This window comes from Drosophila willistoni, assembly GCF_018902025.1.
Source record: "Drosophila willistoni isolate 14030-0811.24 chromosome 2R unlocalized genomic scaffold, UCI_dwil_1.1 Seg200, whole genome shotgun sequence".
Taxonomy (NCBI): domain Eukaryota; kingdom Metazoa; phylum Arthropoda; class Insecta; order Diptera; family Drosophilidae; genus Drosophila; species Drosophila willistoni.
In genome coordinates this window covers 6,700,963-6,722,478 of record NW_025814051.1, presented here as the reverse complement: position 1 = coordinate 6,722,478, position 21,516 = coordinate 6,700,963, and the positions used below count along the sequence as shown (strand labels likewise).

Here is a 21,516-nt window from a genome sequence, read left to right as displayed (position 1 = left end):
TACCCTTCAAATAATCATTGAAAGAAAGTTGAAAAGCCAAAGTAATCCTTACTAATTTAAAATCTGAAAATGTCCAGTGACAAAATTTATGAAACATTGCAAGAGCATAAAAAAAACTTTATGAAATAACAAACCTAATTGCCTTTGTATCGTATTTTTCGGAATGTGGAAACATTTTATGAACTTTATGAATTTATAAATAAAAATTTTTGAATTAAGATTCTTTTCAATAAAATCAAAACAAAAAACAAAAAAAAAAAAAAACAAATACCACATAAAAAATTTTGAATGAATATGAAACAGTTAACTATTAAATGTAATTAAAAACAAAACAAAGCAAAAAATAAACAATATTACTAATAATATTTATTTTTTGGAGTGTTTAAACGTTGTTAAATTTAAGAAAAAAATTTAAATCTAAATGTCGTATACAAGGTTTAAGTCTCGAAAACAAATAAACTTTCATATTATTTCATATTTAACAATTTCTCAAAAATAAATGTCAACAAAATCTTTTCCCTGTATACACATTATAAGCAAAATGTCCACTAACTAAAACTTTAAACAGAAAACAAAAAATATACAAGAAAAAAAACCAAAACAAATTTAGTAAGAAAATAAAATATTTTAAAATTTCCTTAGCAAAATAATTATAAAAACAAAACAAAAATGCATTAGACACAATTCATATGCAAAAAAAATTTTCAATGTTTAAAACAAAAAACGGTTTAAAACTGATCAAATATTGTACACAAAAAGAAAATAAAAAAAAAAAACAACATCAACAAGAAATCATGCAAAGATTTAAGCAAATTTGCAACTAATAAGGGAAATAAAAAAGACCAATAAATGTTTAACAATTTTGTGCGTAAAGGACTTCAATTTTTAATTAATTTCAGGAACATTTTTCAGTGTGTTGCCTTTTTTTATAAAATTTTTAAATTATCCACACATCGGAATATTATTTATACATTACAATGCTTAATTCGAAAACTAAAAATGGTTATTTCTGAACCAATACTGTGATGTATTTTGTGGGGTAACCAGAATGTCGCAAGTTTACAATCATTTAAGTACTTCAAATAATTCAATAAAAAAAAAAAAATAAAAATTGTTTGACATATGGACGGATCACTCGGATGAGATATAGAGGATCGATTTTTAAACATCATGCCAAAATAACTAAACAAAATAATCCATCTTATGTATATAATTTTGTTAATTTAGAATACAGAATTTTCAAAATTTTTACAGCTTGTGTGTTTTACGGTAAAGAATCATCAAAACATTTTTCTCATGCGCTGCACATTTGAAGATTTAACTTTAAATCAATAAAAAAAAAAAAGTTGAATTTTTTTAAAATTAACAGATTAAAAATCTTCATAAACTCGATCTTTTAGCTTATTTTTAATGTAAAATTAAAGTTAATTGGAAATGCTTTCACTTAATTAACCATCACTGGCAGTGGCCACAACTGACTTAAAGTAATCACTATCCAACTGCTTAATATCGTGGGCAAACTGGGTAACCAACTGTGTTAGATCCTCTTCATTAATCTCTGTATTATTTCCGGCGGTTGACAATTGTTCAATAGCCTCTTGGATTTTATCCAGCAGTTCCTTGTCTGCTTTGGTCTGTTTCTCGGCATGCTCATCCTCGAATTCATGGTAAACTTCTTGAGCGTTTTGTACAACATGCTCGGGAAAGTTGGCAAGACGTGCCACTTGAATACCAAATGATTTCTCCATGCATCCAGGTTTCACCTGATAGAGGAGCGTAAAATTTGTAGTATCTGCCACAGCAGCCATGTGACAATTTTTCACAGTGGACAGATTATCAGCCAATTTGGTTATCTCATGGAAATGTGTGGCAAAGAGAGTAAAACATTTGGTTTCCTTAGCCAAGTGTTCGGCTATTGACCAAGCAATGCCGCAGCCCTCATAAGTGGAAGTACCTCGTCCCAGTTCATCAATAATAACAAGAGATTTGTCCGTGGCGGTCTACAAAGTGACGGCAAAGTTTAGCTTAAAAGAATTTTCTTTTGATAATGAAATCATATGGAATACTCACCCTAATAATGCCCGAAGTTTCGATCATTTCCACCATAAAGGTACTTAAACCTTTGATAATATTATCACTGGCTCCCACGCGTCCAAGTATAGAGTCAACCATGCTAATGATGGCCTTTGAACAGGGCACAAAAGCGCCCACATGAGCCATTAAGACAGCTGTGCCCACAGAGCGAATATATGTACTTTTGCCACCCATATTTGGACCAGTTATGATGAACATGTTACAGACATCTAAAGAAAGTAGTTAATTACAATTTAAACCAGATTCATCTTAATAAATGTCATACCCTTTTCAAAATCCACGCTATTGGCTATGAAACTAACGTGTTCTTGCAATTCCAGGCAAGGATGACGAACATCTTCCAAAACCAAACGACCCGAACCCTCCTCCAACATTTGCGGACGTATATAGGGTGTAGGAGCACTTCGAGCTGCTGCAGCAAAGCTTACCAAACAATCCAATTGGGCCAATTCATTGTTCAGAGAGGTCAATGGGGCGGCATAGCCGACAGCCACTTGTATAATCTCCTCCACAATCGATTGCTGTTGCTCTTCATAACGAGTGCGACAGCTGGCGAATTCTTCTGCATAACTTTCCAACTTGTCGGATGTGAAACGTACGCCACCCTTGATGACATCAACAATGCGATAGTTTTTATTTTTCCTCAATATGGAATCATCCTTTAGGGTAATGCGAAAATGATAACCCAATTTGGCCACATTCTCTAGTTTAGCTTGCTGTTTGCCATCCAAATCCAATTCTTCATTGCATTTGCTCTGAAGACGTTCCATTTTGGAATACAATTCGGACATGGTTTCTTGGAGTTCCATTAGGCGACTATCGAACGAAGCTTTGACCAGATATTCACTTCTTTCAATGCCTTCGAAGTCGACAACTTGTTCAACCATTTGTTTTAAACCAGTTAGATCTTCAAGGAACGATTTAAACGGATCACATAACACACTCTGTACAGTAGCGTGTTCCAGTTCCAACAGAGCTTTGAGTATTTTGGGCGTACGCAAGATAACCTGGTAAATTCGAAATAGATCCTGCAGTGTGGCCTTGCGACGCATTAACTTCTTGGTGAGCATAAGTATGTCGGGAATCCTTTTCAGATAATCCAAACTAAGCAAATCCAAAGTATCCGGAGATTCCAACAGACATTGGACTATGTTATGACGATCATTAAGCAAGCTAAGGCTTCTTAAAGGTTGCTTCACCCACTGAGCCATCAAACGATGTCCCTGCGGAGTCCGACAGTGATCAAGAACGCCCAGAATACTCTGCCAACGATATGAGGGTTGTGATGGATGAGTGCCCGGTTTGGGCATAATATTTAGGGCAGCCACAGCAGCTGAATCCAAGTGGACAAAGCTGTAAAACAACGTGATTAACAAGAGAAAGTATAAGTTTTCTTTTAAAAATTCTCTTACCGTTTCAGATCCAATTGTTTTAGCTCATAGTGACCCAAATTGCCGGCATCATTGACCAAATCCAAATACTTGATTGCCACTCGTAGTGCCTCGGCTGCCAGCACCATTTGCAATTCTTTAAGTCCATTGGCCTCTTCTTGCTGGCCCTTTGCAAATCTTAACAAGCGATTTAGATCCTGCAGCAGATCATCATTGCTACTCTTCTTCGGCACTGTGACCATCACTCCATTACGCTCTAGCACAGTCTTCACTGAGGCATATTCCCCCTCTAGTTGGGGCAATAGACATTCTTTGGGCCCCAATAGTACAATGGTGGCTTCGAGTTCCGTAAAGAAATCATCATCCAGGAATTCTAATAACTGAAAAAGGCAATCATTTTGCTCCACAGCAGCCACACCAACGCGACGTTGTTGTCCCGCCACCAATTTGACCTGCAGCGAGATGATGCTATTGCCCACCAAAACTTCCTTATTGGCAAACAAAATATCCTCGAATTGTAGCAGATTACCAGGCGATCCTCTATACTCCAATTGCCACTCTGTGCGCTTTACATAGACCTCAACACGAAGATTCCTAACCAATAGCAGCTCACGCACAGCCAATTCAAAGTTCCCCTTGGACATGGCCACGAATTGTAGGCCTTCCTTTTTATCATCGGGCATCAAAGGATGTACGTAGGCTGTGGACTTATATACAATCTTGGCCACCAGTTCCGTATCATCGCTGCCATGAACAGTGTAACAATCGGTTTGGTCAAAAAAACGCACAGTGGTCGAGGGTTTCTTTTTGGAAAAAAAAGTAAATTTCCTAAGTGGATGCTGTTTGTTGTTTTTTTTTTATGTTTTTATTACCTCTCCCAATTTGGCATGAAATTTAATGAAATTTCGACGAGCATTCGTATCCATATGAAGTACCGGCTCTTGCCGGCTAACAGTTACTTTACCTTCCATTCCAAGTACAATTAAATTCGAATTGTTTCAACAAATTGCAACACTTTGGCGCCTATTCTTCGACAAAAGACGCGAATATCAGCTGTTTAGTGTGACCATTGGTTTCGTTCATTTTTGGCTATCACTGCTACTGTGACTGTGGATAAAATATTTATTGAAACTCACTGTCATTTGTTATTCTTATAAATTTAAAATTGGTTTTCTTCAGTTGTAAAAAGTAGCCCATACTTGATAAAGAGTAAATTGATCTTTTTAATAAAGGGAAAATACCCTTGCATTCACCCTTGTAAGTCCAGGGATACATAGATAACCTCCAACTATGTAAGTCCAGTTGAAATATTTAAGTCCCACTGTGACTCGTGAATTACTGCGACAAGGTCTTTGTCTAAAATATCGCACATCTCTAAAATAGTATGCAAATTAATAAATAAATGAATATTTAATTAACAAAAACAAAAAAAAAAATCAAAAAAGAGAAGATGCAGTGACAAAACCTTAAAATTTTGCAACGTTAACAAATCTGAAGTTTACACAAATAAGCAAATTTGATGATGCAAATCAAAAGACTTGTCTGCAAATCCTGCACAGCGAGTTCCTTTCTCATAGCTGCAGTATGGACATTGGCGCTATTGGTTTACATGAACATGCTAAGGAGCTCCATCTATCAGGCAGGTTGGCGAATCTCAAGCGATGCGAATGCCACACCCAAGGCGGAATTGAGCTATCAGGCTCGGGTGACCAGTGGATGTACGAATACCGCCGCTGCTAATGCCTCTAAAGAATCGGTCTCTGGATCAACGAATCCTGTCGAGCAGTTACAGTTGTTGGGCGTGGTACGCAACAAGCAGGACAAGTATATACGAGATATAGGCTATAAGCATCATGCCTTCAATGCTTTGGTCTCGAATAATATTGGTTTATATCGTGATATACCAGATACCAGGCATAAAGTATGCAATCGCAGCGAAACTCTCGAGTCGGAGCAACTGCCTCAGGCATCAATTGTCATGTGCTTTTACAATGAGCACAAAATGACACTGATGCGTTCCATTAAGACGGTGCTGGAACGGACACCGCAATATTTGCTTAAAGAGATCATTCTGGTGGACGACAATAGCGATCTGCCAGAGTTGGAATTCCATTTACTGGCCGATTTGCATAATCGCCTTAAGTATGACAATTTACGCTACATACGAAACGAGAAGCGGGAGGGACTAATTAGATCTCGTGTGATTGGAGCCCGCGAAGCTTTGGGAGATGTTTTAGTATTCCTCGACTCGCACATCGAAGTGAATCGCCAGTGGGTGGAGCCATTGCTTAGACTGATCAAAGCAGAGAATAGTACGCTGGCTGTGCCAGTGATTGATCTCATCAATGCAGATACCTTTGGGTATACGCCAAGTCCATTGGTGCGCGGCGGTTTCAATTGGGGCCTTCATTTCCGTTGGGAAAATCTGCCAGAAGGTACTCTCAAGCAGCCGGAGGACTTTCGTGGACCCTTTCGTTCGCCCACCATGGCTGGTGGACTCTTTGCCGTCAATCGTCTGTATTTTCAGCACATTGGGGAATATGATATGGCCATGGATATATGGGGTGGAGAGAATATTGAGATATCGTTTCGTGCGTGGCAATGCGGGGGCTCCATTAAAATTGTTCCCTGCTCCAGAGTGGGTCACATATTTCGCAAACGTCGGCCGTACACCTCACCAGATGGTGCCAATACCATGTTGAAGAACTCGCTACGTCTGGCTTATGTGTGGATGGATCGATTCAAAGACTATTACATAAAACATGAGAAAGTATCCAAGGACTTTGATTACGGTGACATCTCAGAGCGTGTGAAACTTCGCGAAAAACTTCAGTGTCATGACTTTGATTGGTATTTAAAGAACATTTATCCAGAGCTTCCGATACCCGGCGAAGAGCCCAAGAAAACCGCTGCTGCTGCTCCCATCTATCAGCCTTGGCATTCCAGGAAACGCAATTATATTGATTCTTATCAACTTCGCTTATCCGGCACAGAACTCTGTGCCTCAGTGGTCGCTCCCAAAGTCAAGGGTTTCTGGAAAAAGGGCAGCGGTCTTCAATTGCAACCATGTCACAATTCACCTAACCAAATCTGGTATGAGACAGAGAAATCGGAAATTATTCTCGATAAGCTGCTCTGTCTGGAGGCATCTGGCGATGCCCAGGTGGTCATTAATAAATGCCATGAAATGCTCGGAGATCAGCAATGGCGTCATACCAGAAATTCCAATAGCCCCGTCTACAATATGGCCAAAGGCACATGCCTTAGGGCCGCTGCTCCAGCTACAGGTGCTCTTCTCAGCCTCGATTTGTGCACAAAGGCAACAGATTCGGGTACTGCCTGGGATATTGTTCAGCTCAAAAAGGCTGCCAAATCATTGTAGGCTGCTCTCTATTCCCGGTATCGTTTGAATATCGAAGTGCTATGCAATATATTAGACTGATAACTATTTAAGTGTAAAGTGTTTTAAGTTTGGCAATAGTATTAGTATTTTTGCATGAAATTTTTTACAATTTATATAGACGAACAAAATGTATAATACCAACAAATCGAACAAAAAGCCTGTATAAAAATTAAAGCAATATGCTGTATTATTTTAGTTTGATTTGAAAGTTATATTATTGTTGTACACGATTAAGTTTCGATTGTCATTGTAGAGATCTATATGACTTAAAAAATTATGTCTTATATATCAGGGATTTCCGAATAATAAGATCCATAACAACAAATTTCTTTTTAAACTTGTGTAAAAGACAAACAATCTGGAGAATTTTGTTTAAAGCAGATATCAAATCCGTTTCCTATAAAATTTATTCAGAATCAAAAAAAACATTAGCCCTAAATAATTTTTTTATAAAAAAAACCTTTTTTTTTTACTCATATCATTCCATTTACATCGATTTTTGGCTTTATCATAGGGATTTGAATATAAATATATTGAAAATAGAAATCTAAGATTATTTCGTACTCCCTATGAAAATGACAAAATTTAACTTTAAGTAATTAAATATTTTTTTCTGCTTTTTTTTTGTAAGAGAATTAATAAAAATTTCAATTTTGTATGTCATTAATTAAAGAGTTATTTTCATTCTGAACAAGAAGAATACGATTTTTGGAAATACCCTGTGTTTCTTTAGGCAAACGAAACTCGTTTTGGAAATCTCAAATCAAGTTTTACTATCTGTAGTTTATTATTAAATTTCTTCCTAATTTACTGATTAAGATTTGAGTTTTTGTCACTGTTTCTTAATGAACCCTTAATGATTAGATGAGATCTTTCAAAGGAATTAACACATTCGATTTTATCGGACAGATTGATGAACCTGAGAGAGTTTGCTAGAGATTAATGTCCTGGATTCATTTCTTTTTGGACACTCTTCATGTCATTGGATGACATGGCACAAAGTATGATTTTAGAGTAGTACCAATATAATTATCAGAAGTAGAAGCTATATGTCCAATAAAATACTTTGGTTTACGGATTTGTAATCGATATGTATATATAAAATATTCAGTTTTCATTTTCAAAGTTTACATTCAACAAATATTATACAATTGGAATACCTATCATATTCGCATAGATCATAAAAGGATTCAGTTAGTTGAGACTAACAATTCCCCGTTTAGTTAGGCATTTAGAAATTATACAAATAGTATTATCATTTTATTATCATATTTTTCATTTATTCTACACTGAATAAGTTTATTTGTTGTAATGTTTCATGTATTTTGTTCATATATTTGCGTTCATTTTTCAACTACAGACACACAGAAAACACATCTAACAAAAATGTCAATTAAGAAATACAAATATTCATACATTCATGCACAGGTATGTATATACAGATTAAAAACTAACAAAAGATATTAACAGATGATTCGATATAATGTCCTAATCTGTGTAATTACGTTTTTTTCGGATCATTTTGCAAACAAAATTTTAAGTTTCAACAATTTGAATTTATTTATACTTTACGTAGATTTTGTTTAGCTCAATTTCTCTACTAACATTATCTTAAGTTTTGTTTTTTGTTATTACAAATTGTTTATTTTATATATATATGTATAGGTTTGTATATATATATATATATTTAGATATATTTTGGTTGCCACTTAATCGAATCATATATCAACTACATAGAGTTCTTGGGGTAGGAAAATCTTTTATGATTAAATAATAATAATAATAAATTTTAATAAAAAAACATAATGCTAAGGTTTTTGTATTATATAATGCATTTAACAAGAGCACTGATCCCTATTCGGGCTAGCCTCATTGGTGAGGGAAGTTCGCGATGGTTGCGATGGTCGATGTTGTACACCCGATTCGGAGGCATTCAGATCTAGGCGGCCCTCTTGAATATTCTGATAGATTTTACGTGCAGTTTCCAGGAAAGCTTCCTCCACATTTTGGCCACTAAAAATTGTTCGAAATTGTTAAAACGCTTTGTTAAGGAAGAATACTTGAGCATTCACTTACGTCATAGCACTTGCTTCGAGAAACATGAGACCATTCTCATCGGCAAACTCTTTAGCCTCTTCATAGGTTACCTCACGTGTGCTTTCCAAGTCAGATTTGTTACCAATGAGAAAGATCACAGTGCTTGGATTTGTGAGATTGCGTGTATCAGTGAGCCAGCTGCTCAAATGATTATATGTAGATCTGTCAAAGAGTATATAAATTTTTATAGCTATGCTAATCAACGATTTTTAATCAACACTTACCGCCTGGTTATGTCATAGACCATCAGGGCACCGGCTGCTCCTCTGTAATATGATCTGGTTACAGCACGGAATCTCTCTTGACCCGCTGTATCCCAAATTTGTAGTTTTATCTTCTTATCGTCAACCTCAATGATGCGTGTACCAAATTCCACACCAATCGTATGAGGACAATTGGCCATGACTGTGTAGAGTAATAAAAAATCAGAGAATGAAGTTAATAAAACATTTAAATTCTAACGGCTGTTCTTTATTAAACTTTTGCTTCTTAAAATATTTTTTGTAGTCATCTAAATTTGTTATAATCGTTTAAACATTGCGGAAATCCTGTTATACGCATGACAAAATTAGTTGCTTAAGGAGAAATTTTAATGTAGGACATGCTATTGACAATTTTGGTCCAAGAATTTTAAAAATTCCAATTTAACAATACAATTTTGTTTCATGAGCATTTGTGGACTTTCATTTCAGCGTACCACTATTTGTGGTTTTTATAAAACTCAATTATTTTAATCATTAAGAAATTCTATGCCCTACATCAAACCTTTTATTATAAAAATCGCCGATGCTTTGCATCAACAAACTAAAAGTTCTACTATATGATAGTAACACATAAGCTTTCCGTGAGAATTTTCCGTCAAAATAATCAATATCACATTGACTTTAGTCCCTTTTTTAGATATGGACCATTTGAGCGATCGTTTTTCGGCAAAATCAAATTTTATGTGTTAAATAAATCAAAGAAAATTAACTTTACAAACAAAATTAGCTTTACCACTAATAATTTTTTTGTAGTAATAGTAACAAAATTAAAAAAATCTCTGGTTTATAGCTCCTAAGATAAATGTTACAAATGAGAGGTCTCTCACAGGACAGGGCTTTAAAAACATTACTAATAATTGAAAAACTCTAAACTTTAAGTGTTTGTAGCATAAATAAGAAATACTAAGGTAATCTTGTTATAGGATCTATGATTTGTTTAAAATTTGCCCTGCGTTTTTTCTGAAACGGATTCTTTTGGGTCGTTCACGCTACTTTTTTTCACTGCAGTTTTGTATACAAAAATAATACAAAAATAATAAATAATAAAATAAATTTTTCAAATTTGAGCCAAAAATAATATGTAATAAGAAATAACAAGATTTTTGTTTTTTTTTTCGTGGTTGATCACTTCGCGGATATTTCAGTACAAAAAGTGGCAATCTATAGGTAAATTAATTACATATACGAGAACATTGGTCAACGTTTTCACTATAACTCTAATTTTTTGATTACCAATAAAACATTTTAAAATTCCATTTGTCTTTTCCCCAATTCCCCCAATTTGGAAGGTCAACGTTTTGGCATAGTCGATAGAATCAACAAAAGTGGTATTCATTTAAATACTTCTCATTATACTTACATTTCTTTTCGGTGAACTGATGTAAAAGGCAGGATTTACCTACGCCCATATCTCCGATGATGATATATTTGAAGATATAGTTGTAATTATATGGAGCAGCAGTCATATTGGGACCTGAAAATAAAAATGAAAACATAAAAGTTAAAATTGTGATAAAATTGTTAAACATTTTGTTTTTATAATGATGGCCTACATTTCTCAATTAAATAGTCAATACGTTCATGCAATTTATTAACCACACTACGCATTTTGTTCATTTTGACATCCATTTTTGAGGGTTTTCCGAAAGTAAATTCCTTTAGTTTTAATTCTTTGAATACATTTCACGAACAAATGGTGACTGTTGGGTCGTCTCCCTTTCTATTTCTTATCGTCAGAAACTGTGGCGTCGCATTAATTCGTTTCAACTTCTCGGCATATATTTCATTAAAGTTGTGCGCTTACTGGGCTTGCCCCCGATATACAAATACATATACTTATATAAAAATAGATATGTGTGTATATTTGTACAGCCGCCTACTAAGTTTCATTTTATTTACTGAACTCATTTCATAAGGTTTTGAGGTTCGGGCCCTGAGGGGGAGTCAGGCAAGTCACTTGACTGCCAGTCGCCGACCAGTTAGGGCCCAAAATGCATGGCAAGAGGAGAGTACCTTTTGAAATTTTGCCGCAAAAAAACATCTTTTGACTGCGATCAATTTCAAGGACAACAAATAATAATTTTTGATCGTGGGAAAGTAACAAAAAAGAAGTTTCATATTTATATTTGTTATGTTTTGTGTGCTACAATCAAAAAGTTGTTTTTGCGAGGAGCCTGAGAGAAATAAAACCAAATTAAGAGTGGGGGAATTCCCACTGATAAATCAGCGTGTTTTTTATATTAAACAGGTTTTTTTTTGTTTAATCTTCGATGATGGCTCTATTATTCATTTACTTTAAGCTAATGCATTGCACATAAGATACCTAATGGTAGTAATGCTTTATTCTTAGGATCAAAACCATTTTTGAGAACTAAGAACAAATGGTTTTATTCGCTTTAATTAGTAACAAAATAAATCTTTCTTTGGCAAAAAAGTTATATCTAAATTCAACTACTTAACAACTTACTTATGTTAAACTAACATTAAAGTGTTTAAAAGCAAATAAAAAAAACAACAGAAACAACTCATACTTTTGCATATGGACGGATCTTGAAAATATTTTCGGAGGCTCCGATCTTATAATCCAGATTTTCGGGTCGATGCTTTTAATATATTAGTTTCAAAAACCTTTTAAACCAGAGTCAATCTGATCATTTGGATTGTGGACTCTGTTAAGAGCACCACTACCGGATCCTTAAGAGAGGAAACGAGGGAAACTAACTCACCAGATATCAATCAATACTGTAAAAACTGCTTATATTTCAATATACAAAAACTATTTCTTCCGAAAATGTACGATTTATTATTAAGTTTTTGATTTTTCATAGAATATTGTCTACTTAAATTTAGTTTATGAACTTATTAAGTAAAAAATATTGGAAAACTTAATTAATAAAGCTTAGGTAATCGTCTACGGATTCATGGTCAAACACACTCATTACATTGCTAATCAATTAACTTATAATCTTGGAGTTTTATGAATGAGATGATTGCATTATCTCAATGAAAACATTATCAGTGTCTACTTTGCTCGTTCCTATTAAAAGACGCAATCTTAGATGCATATGGAACACCAGCGATAAGCTCAGTTGTTTAGAAGAGATTTTAAGGAATTCTTTTGACGTTTTTATATGCTAAATTCCTAAAATCAAAAACGGATGGACGCTTTCGATAAGAAATTCTATATTTTACGAATTTCTTTAACATAAAACAACAATGAGAATCTGAATTTCGCATGTTAAACTTATTGTTAGCTAAAGTAAAAAAAAATCTCTTCCTAGGAAGTAAATTTATACCATAAAAATAAAACGAACTGATTTAAATACTTATCAGAAAGGAAATAAATCAATTAATGAATCATTTAAACTTTAAAGCATAGCCATTACTTTTAAGTTCCTTTCCAATTGTTAATAACAAAATCAATTATACAGGTATACCTTGTAATTTGCAGAAATATGTGCACATTGTTACGCAATTCGTACCATTGTAATTTCAATTACATGTGGCAGACGATGGCCTTCTCTTATCAGTTTTAGTTTTATACTTATTGTTATGGTCAATTTTTTTGAAAGTCTTTTGCAAAGATACCCTAACAGAGTCTTTGAAAAGATGTAACTCCATCGAATTCGGAGTGATAATACGATTATTATGTATTTGTAGCACATGCTGAGACTTAAAAGCACTCGAAGTACCTTATGAAGATGGAAAAATAAAACTTAAAGGGTCTAAAACAAATTGAAATTGAAAAAGTACTCTAAGTCTTCTTTAACCACTTAAAATATTGTGAGTATTACAGTTTAGGAATAGGAAATCAATTCATAGGTGAAGTTTGAGTACTCAAAAAAGAAACAAATTTTTAGAGTTAATTTCAGTAAAAGATTTAATAGATTTTATATTATATCAAATCCTCTATAACAATAATCCTTAGACAATTTTTATTCCTTTATTTTCAAGCTAGAACTATATATTTTATATTAAAAGCTAGAGAAGTAAATAATTTGCAATTTTGGCAAGAAATCCTGTAAAAATTAAAAAAAAAAATAAATAAATAAATAAACATCATCTTTGCGTATCGTTTGTAAATGATTTTCATAATGTAAGCTAATATTTTGATTGCTACAGGATCCTCGATAACTTAATCCGGCAATGGAGACATTTCAATCTAATAACTACGAATTACTATCCATCTCAATAGTTGAATTCAATTATTCAATATTGTCTATGCAGTAAACACATATATATTTTATTAATCTTATCAAAATACTAAGTACTATATGGATAACTGGCGTATGAACAATTGGTCACAATACATATTCCATTGTCAGTATAAAATTTAAAAAAAAAAAACACATTATACACATATATAGCTATTATAATCGGTTAAAACCTTGTCAGATAAGATCATCATTATTATGATGACTTTTTACACAAAGAATACGAAGGGTATATTGATGTCGACTACTAACAACGTGTAGACTGGTTCTCCCATTGTGTATTAGAATTTTTGCATTCGTCGTTATTGTCAAAACCAAAAAAAACAAAAACAAAGACGCACCCAGCAAGCAGCAAAAATAAAAACAATTAGGGGGTGTATAGCATGAAAAGAGAACCGAAAGGGGGAGAGGAGTAGAGAGAGGAGAAGGGCCTGTTGTGAGTACATTTTCAGTACAAGAGGCAACGAATACTTTCTCCATCCCCCAAACACCCCTCTTTTATTAAAATCGAATTCTGTTTGCCATATTTTAGCTACCTGTTTTTTACATAATTTAATCATAGTGTCTAGGGCTTAGTTTATTGGCTTAGACAATGACTAAATGATGGGCTTTTGTATTTGTATTACTCACCGTTTTTTTTTTTATTACCAGGATGGAATGTAGGGCGACAACAACAATAAGCAGCGGGGAGCGCAATTTAGCGGAGGGAGTTGAGAGTATTTTTTTCCTTCGTTTGTTTTTTCTGTGATTCAAAATGTCCGTTAAAATGCAAAACCGCAATCCCACAACGATTGAAGTCTAGGTGGGTGTGGCCACCGTAAATAAATTAATAATATTTAATGCAGTTGACAAATATGAAAGAAATTAAGAAATTGAACTTTTGTTACACTCTTTTTCTCTGATTTTCTTTCTTTTGCGTTTTCTTGTTTTTGCATTAGCAAGTGTGACCGTATAAAAATAAACTATAAAAATACTAAACTCAGACTGTGACTATCGGCTTATCACAGTTAGTTACCTAGAAATATCGCACATCTCTATTGGCCTGCACGTGTTATTTGCAGTTATTCTTTCGTTGTCTTTTGTTTATATGGCAAATATTCAATAAAAATTTGCCTTTAACATGTTTGTCAACGAAGTGAACGATGTTAAAATCTATAATCTTAGCGCCGGTAAATCGGTGCCAGATGTAAGTAGCTATAAATATGCCATTGAATGTTTATCTTTCAACTCACCTTGCGACTCCTTTTTTTAGTGGCTCACCGATCGCCGAAAACGCTCACAGCTGATGAAAAAAGTGGACTCCCGTAGGCAGATTGAACTCATTCAGGACTTTGATATGCCGGGAGTCTGCACCAGTATACGAATGAGTCCCGATCAGCAATATATACTGGCCACTGGCACATATAAACCGCGTGTCAAATGCTTTGAGGTATCGAATCTTTCAATAAAATTCGAGCGCTGTTTCGATTCAGAGGTTACCACATTCGAGGTGATTGGCGATGATTATAGTAAAATGGTTTTTCTACAATGCGATCGCTATGTGGAAATTCATGCAGCCCATGGACGACACTATAGACTGAGAATACCGCGCTTCGGAAGAGATTTGAAATATCATAGACCCAGTTGTGATATGTTTATTGTGGGCGTCGGTAGAGTAAGTACAATAGATTGGGTTATCTAATTATTGGCTCACCTATCTTGTGGCATTTATTTGGCAGGATATTTATCGTTTAAATTTGGAACGAGGCCAGTTTCTCCAACCTTTTGAAACGGATGCAAGTTGTTTAAATGCCTGCGAAATCAATCCTGAACATCATCTACTTGTAGTGGGCACAAAAGAGGGAACCGTAGAGGCTTGGGATCCACGTGCAAAACAACGCTGCTCCACTCTTGATGTGGCCATGAAGTTGCCAGGTGTCAAAGAGTTTCCCTCTGTTACAGCCCTTAAATTTCGCAATGGCCTTCAAATGGCTGTTGGTACTGGTTCTGGTCATGTCCTGATCTACGATATACGCGCACGTCAACCGTTGTTGGTTAAAAATCATCTAAATCGCTTGCCCATAAAACGATTGGCTTTCAATCCCGCCCAGAATGCTGTCTATAGTCTTGATGAGGCCACTCTTAAGCTATGGGATGAGCAAACTGGCAAACAAATTGCCTATGTGGAGTCAACAACATCGTTTAACGATTTCTGCACCATACCCGATACGGGAATGTTCTTTTTGGCCCAGGAAGATGTGAAAATGTTGACATATTATGTACCAGCTATGGGACCAGCGCCACGTTGGTGTTCGTTCTTGGATAATCTCACTGAAGATATTGAATCAGAGGTTGTGGAAAATGTCTACGATGATTATCAATTTGTCACGGCCAAGGAATTGGCTGAATTGGGTCTGGAACATTTGATTGGAACAAATCTTCTCAGGGGCTATATGCATGGGTGAGTTTCTACTATAGTGAAATCAATCAAAGCAATTACCTAATGTATTATCGTTTTAGCTACTTCATGGATGTGCGTTTGTATAATAAAGCAAAGGCTGTGGTCGAACCCTTTGCTTTTGATCGTTTCCGCAAGGACAAAATACGACAGCAGATTGAAAGCGATCGTAAGAGTCGTCTGCAAATTGAATCCAAATTACCCAAAGTCAATAAGGAATTGGCTCTTAAGATTATGGACGAACAGTCCAATCAAGAGAAACAAAGTAAATTGCCAAATCTTCTCGAGGATACGCGTTTCAAGGCTATGTTCGAAAATACCGACTTTGCGGTCAGTAAGGATGCCGAGGAATATCGTTTGTTGGCTCCTGTGCTCAATCGTCTGGACAAATCCAAGGCAAAGGAGCTGAAGAAACGTGTGGAAGTGGCACGAGTGGCGGAATTGCATGCAGAAGAGTCGCAACAGCGCGAGGATAGTGATAATGATGAAGATCTATTTGGTTTTGATAAAACTGATGGCGATAAATCATCCGAAAGTGGCGATGAGGCTTCTTCAGATGACGATGATAGACGAGAGTATGTTAAGGAAATGAAACAGGCCTACAAACAGGTTAAAAAGCAACGAGAAGATGAGGAAGAACAAGAAGAGGATGAACAGGAGCCAGATGGTCCTGATGATTATGCTGCTCCCTTGACTAATGGCAATTCCATTAAGCCCTCAACTAATGTCAATTCTCGCATTACAATGACAGCGCTAGACGATACCCAAGGTAATTCCCTGCTACAGCAACGCATCAAACAGGCCAGTCTTCAGGATCGTGTAAGGGTCATGTCCAATCTTGAGGCACAGGTCACCAATGTGGGACGCTCGTTGGGCAATCGTCAAATGACCTTTGAAGTCAACAAGCAAAAGAAATCCCAGTATATGGCCAAGAAACGAGAAGCCGAGCTCAAGAAACATCACGCTGAGCGAAGAAGCATAGTTAGACCAATAAAATCATTACGATTAAAACGAGTTAACTTTAAGTAGAGTCTTGTTTTTTTTTACTATATATTATAGTAGTGTAAATATATTATATAATTTAAATAAAACACAATTATTCCTCCTCTTCGACAAAATGATCGAAATAAGGGAGTGGCTGATGGTAATCTTCATTCATTTCATTGACAATTTCTTCGTCCGTCTCGTACGTTTCCATTGGCTCTAAGGGCCTCCAAATCAAAGATTCCAAATCATCAACATCACTGCTCAAATTTGTCGTCACAGATCCTACGGATACATCGCTGTCATCATCCCATTCATGGCGATTATTTAACAATTCGCTCGATGCCCTCTCCAAATCATCATTCTCAACACCCGAATCGACATCTGATGCCGGTTCTGGAGCAACCATTTGGGGTCCTAATATGAGATATTATTCCATAAAACATCGGATGTGAAAACAATGTTTAGTTTTAAGTACCTCTAAAATCTACATGTTCAATTAAATGCAAAAGAGCTGTTGTTATGGGACCCGTCTCCGGTTTAGACATCTTTTCGAAATACAAGCGAAAGAACAATTCCGAATTGGGCAGACTAAGAGGAATCTCAGGAATCCCTGTTTGCGTACAAGCTAATAAAGCAGATTGTTCCGCTCCCATTTTCGATTTCGATAACTGGGAACAAGAATATCTGTTTTGACATTTGGGCGACAGCCTACTCGGATATTGGTGACAAAAAATATGTGACATATTTTTAAGAGTTTGAAATGCGTTATTCGTTTAAAGTCAAATTTCTTGACTTTAGGATTATTTCAAAAACATTTTTTGAAGAAACCGCAAGGACAGTCAAAATCCTATTCTATAATTGGAAAACTTATTGTATCAATAATTTGGCATCTTCACATACAGTAAAGAAAAAAGTATACATACGCCTTCAGTTTTGCGTAAAAAAGTAAAACTGATATAATTTATGAGAACTAATTTTTAAAATTTGGAAGTTGTAGGCAATAAACATAAAAAGAAGTGAAAAAAAGTCTACGTACACCGAAGTCTTTCCTTTTAATAAATTAAAACCTAAGAAAATATAGAACAATTCTGTGCTTTTTTGACAAATTGATTTCTTGTATATACCCCCAAATCCTCTGAGTTTTTTAATCCGCTTTGGATTTCAAAGAATATAGGATTAACTAGATTTAATTTTAGACTATCCTTGCAAAAGTCCTATAAAACGCAAAATCAGTAGACACAAAATGACGAAACTTTATGCGTTATATTTAAAGGGCATTCCAGCTTCAATGATTAAAATTTCTACTGAAGTAGTAACTGCGAGTTTAAGGAATCAAAATTCATGGAAAGGCATTTGGTGAATAAATCTTGGTGGGATAATCTTTAATGAGTTTCCAACAGATTACAACTGCTCTTAGTGAAAACTATAAGAACTAAGAAACATACCAACTTTCTTCAGATGACCTACTTAGTTTCTTGTACTTGGCCCCTAAATTCATAATACCAATTAACACTTTTTTCGAATTGTGATTAATTCTTTAGAATTGTTTATATTAAACTTTCTCATTGAAAGTTGTGACATTTATTAGCGAATATAATAAATACTGTTATAAAAACTATAAGAGAAATATCACAAATAATGTCCGATTAATTATGTTATTCTACATAATTTTGTCATTTTGTCGTGTTATGAGGATTTATCGTAACCACTTGGAAGACTTTCTGGATGAACATTAATCTCATTAATTATGTGTACAAACCTAAAGCATGGAATATTTTTTTTATAAAATTGCTAATTGATCTAACATTTTAGTAAACACTTAGTCACAGTTTTGTTTTAAGTTTAGAAATGCGTTTTCAAAGTAGACCTTTTTGGGAGCTTTCAAATTGCAACAGCTGAGAGAACTACAGAGATAGAGAGAGAGAGGAAATTGTCTGACAGTAACTCAGAGAGTGAGCTTTAAATTCGAAGCTCAGCTTAGACATGTCTTTTCTGGTCGATTGCTATAAATAGGAAGACATTTTAGAATTTTCAGCTCATTTTAAGTATTATTTTTGAGTGCGGTGCTGCAAAAAACAAAAATCCAAAGAGTGGTAGGTTATTTAAAAACCAATATTTTTTTTGTTTTTGGGTAAACTTTAAACGATTTCGCAGAAACTCTAATAACATTGTCAGGCAAGGCACGATTAATGTTCATAAATCTTCCAGCTGATCTTTTGCGTTCATTTGTATAATGGATAAAAATTATAAACTTGGCCAACTTGCATGCTGAATAAATACAAGTTTTTTATTATTTTTGCGAATACTTTAAAAAAACCAGTTTCGAGCAAAAAAAGAAAAAAAAAAAGGAATTAAAAAACCTTTTTCTATAACTGCTTTATTTATGTACACATATTATCAATTGAAATCTAACAATAAGTGCTTCCTGACTTCAATTCAATTAGCTCAGGTTCAAGGTTAGATAAAGTTTTGTGTTTTTTCTTCCATTTTACAAGCTTCCTATCTGACAGATCAATCTTGTTTCAAAGACAAATGATATTAGGTACTAAATCAAATCCCACGCCAAAAGACCTTGTTGAAAACAACAACAACAAAAGTGTCACGACAGGTCTTTGAGGCTTCTTTTAGTTTTTTTGTTGTTGATGATGGCCGAAACCGGTTACTTTTATTTATTTGTTTAAATAAAACCCCCATTTGGCTATTCTGCATATGCACATACATACATACATACATATGTATATTTTTTGTAGTTTTTTTGATTTTGTAATGTACTAATAATGATTATTAGTCGTAGTGGCTGGGCATAATCGCTGAAGCGATAAACACGCGTACATTTAAATTATACTACAGAATCCATTGTTTAGTCTAAGTATAGATCAAAATATATTTATGCATAATTCACGTAATTAGTGTTTGAAATATTTTAGTAGTTTTCCAGGAATATATTCAATTTTAGTTAGAACCGGCATAGATACAACTTAGATAAATATATTTTACCGATATAGTTTGATTCATGTAGTTGGTTTATCATTTAAGAATATTTTATAAATATTAGACATTAATTCTGATAACTCAGTTTAGGGGTGTTACGTACAACCATTTTGGCATAAGACTTTGTGTCTTAACCGCACAAATATTGGTATATTAAAACAAAATTAGTAGTTAAATTTAAAAAAAAAATAATGATTGATTTTAGGCATTTTACAGTTTAATATATAAAAATTATTTATTATTATGGTACAGGTATGATAATAATTGTTTTTATTCAGTACTAGACACCTTAGAAGAATATATATTTGGCACCTAAAGAGAAGCAAACATTCGCAAATCAAATTTCAAACATTTTTATATAATGTTTGCCTTAATTTTTTGTTTTAAATAGGCCTAAAGAATATAGGCCTTTTGAAGAATATATAAACATTTTCTCAGAATAAATTTTAAAATTCCTTCAATTAAAATAATTGTTTTATAAAATTTTGCGAAAAAATTAAACATTTTTTATTCTATTTGTCAATAAAAATTAAATCACAATTTTCTAATTGCGAGAAGAAAACTAGAATTTTTTCTCTCGATTATCTTTGAGCAAGGCCATTTTGACCAGATATGGTAATACAAGAATTATAAAACCGTTCAAACTTGCATTACAAAGTTGACAAACTGCATAAATGGCAGCAGGTTTTTTTTAATGCATTTTTATGAAAAAAAAATAACAACATAAAAAAAAATTCGAACACAGCAAGGCCAATGTGAAAACGTTACACACGACTGCAAATGTTAATTGATTAATTAAAACAATGAAACACAAAAAAAGAGCTTAAAACAAGCAAGTCAGACAAAAGCCCTTAAAAATTTCAATTGTTGGCATAATTATTAATGTCACTGTTTCCTTTTTTCCAGTAATCATGTTCCGTTTGCTGATCATAGCGGTCGCCATTGCCTGTGTCCAGGCCTATTCCGAGGGTGCGCCTAAAGCTGCTTGCAAGGATCTGACACCTCAGCATGGCGCCGAGCTGCAGACGAAGAAACCACCATATAGCTTCTCTGGCCCATCTCATGTGCGTGGTGATCAGAAATTGACTTTGACTTTGGGCGGTGGAGAGTTCCTTGGCTTCATAATCCAAGCTCGTGATGGCCAGAATCGTGTTGTGGGCAAATTTGAGGTTGTCGATGGTGTACACTCTCAGACATTAGATTGCTCCGGTCCGGCCGATACACTGACCCATCTGAAGGCCACCAAGGGCAAACCATTGAGTGGACTCGAATTCAAATGGACTGCACCAGAAGGCTACAAGGGCAATGTGAAATTCATGGCTACCGTGGTGGAGACCGGTTTTGTCTATTGGGTGGGACGCGTCACCAAGGATATCGATGTGGAGTAATTTGTGATAGATCAGCAAAAATATTTCATGGTTTTTGTAATGAATTAAGATTTTCAGTTATGTTTCTAGAGAACAGTATTCAGACTGTGAGTGTGAAATAAAAAGAGATCAGATTTTAAGCAAATGCTTGAAAATCAATGTAAAATCAATGATATTGAATTTTTATTTAAGGGTTTTTTATAGACCTTCTTAAGCTAAAATTTATTAGACGGAAGTGTTCAATTGACAGTATATGGCTTATTTCTGTTGTG

The 21,516-nt window shown here is 34.6% G+C and overlaps 6 protein-coding genes across 7 annotated transcripts; 3 read left to right on the top strand and 3 right to left on the bottom strand.

The window, feature by feature from the left end:
- Positions 1-850: 850 nt before the first annotated feature.
- Positions 851-4,535, bottom strand: LOC6643724 (DNA mismatch repair protein spellchecker 1). Its single transcript, XM_002066371.3, has 5 exons — positions 4,358-4,535; positions 3,507-4,288; positions 2,360-3,447; positions 2,071-2,303; positions 851-2,000 (listed from the first exon to the last, which is right to left on the bottom strand). Exons 1-5 carry the CDS (start codon positions 4,454-4,456, stop codon positions 1,449-1,451), a joined length of 2,754 nt encoding a protein of 917 aa, XP_002066407.1. The 5' UTR covers positions 4,457-4,535; the 3' UTR covers positions 851-1,448.
- Positions 4,536-4,826: 291 nt separating this feature from the next.
- LOC6643723 (polypeptide N-acetylgalactosaminyltransferase 35A) lies at positions 4,827-7,213 on the top strand. The gene has a single exon (XM_002066370.4). The coding sequence runs from the start codon at positions 5,005-5,007 to the stop codon at positions 6,865-6,867; it is 1,863 nt and encodes a 620-aa protein (XP_002066406.2). The 5' UTR covers positions 4,827-5,004; the 3' UTR covers positions 6,868-7,213.
- Positions 7,214-8,654: 1,441 nt separating this feature from the next.
- Positions 8,655-14,380, bottom strand: LOC6643722 (ras-related protein Rab-14). 2 transcript variants are annotated; one of them, XM_023176403.2, is made up of 5 exons: positions 14,093-14,380; positions 10,609-10,722; positions 9,210-9,390; positions 8,965-9,147; positions 8,655-8,901 (listed from the first exon to the last, which is right to left on the bottom strand). In XM_023176403.2, exons 2-5 carry the CDS (start codon positions 10,712-10,714, stop codon positions 8,724-8,726), a joined length of 648 nt encoding a protein of 215 aa, XP_023032171.1. In that variant the 5' UTR covers positions 10,715-10,722; positions 14,093-14,380; the 3' UTR covers positions 8,655-8,723. The 2 variants fall into 2 exon arrangements, with proteins under 2 accessions (XP_023032171.1, XP_002066405.3); XM_002066369.4 differs by lacking the exon at positions 14,093-14,380 and adding an exon at positions 10,802-11,047.
- A 113-nt stretch (positions 14,381-14,493) lies between these two features.
- On the top strand, positions 14,494-17,047 carry LOC6643721 (nucleolar protein 10). The gene is made up of 4 exons (XM_002066368.3): positions 14,494-14,648; positions 14,715-15,116; positions 15,181-15,902; positions 15,962-17,047. The coding sequence occupies exons 1-4, from the start codon at positions 14,583-14,585 to the stop codon at positions 16,926-16,928; spliced, it is 2,157 nt and encodes a 718-aa protein (XP_002066404.1). The 5' UTR covers positions 14,494-14,582; the 3' UTR covers positions 16,929-17,047.
- Positions 16,996-17,619, bottom strand: LOC6643720. The gene is made up of 2 exons (XM_002066367.4): positions 17,362-17,619; positions 16,996-17,300 (listed from the first exon to the last, which is right to left on the bottom strand). Exons 1-2 carry the CDS (start codon positions 17,537-17,539, stop codon positions 16,996-16,998), a joined length of 483 nt encoding a protein of 160 aa, XP_002066403.2. The 5' UTR covers positions 17,540-17,619.
- Positions 17,620-18,959: 1,340 nt separating this feature from the next.
- LOC6643642 (defense protein l(2)34Fc) lies at positions 18,960-21,414 on the top strand. Its single transcript, XM_002066366.3, has 2 exons — positions 18,960-18,979; positions 20,784-21,414. Exon 2 carries the CDS (start codon positions 20,789-20,791, stop codon positions 21,263-21,265), a length of 477 nt encoding a protein of 158 aa, XP_002066402.1. The 5' UTR covers positions 18,960-18,979; positions 20,784-20,788; the 3' UTR covers positions 21,266-21,414.
- The last annotated feature ends 102 nt before the right edge of the window (positions 21,415-21,516 follow it).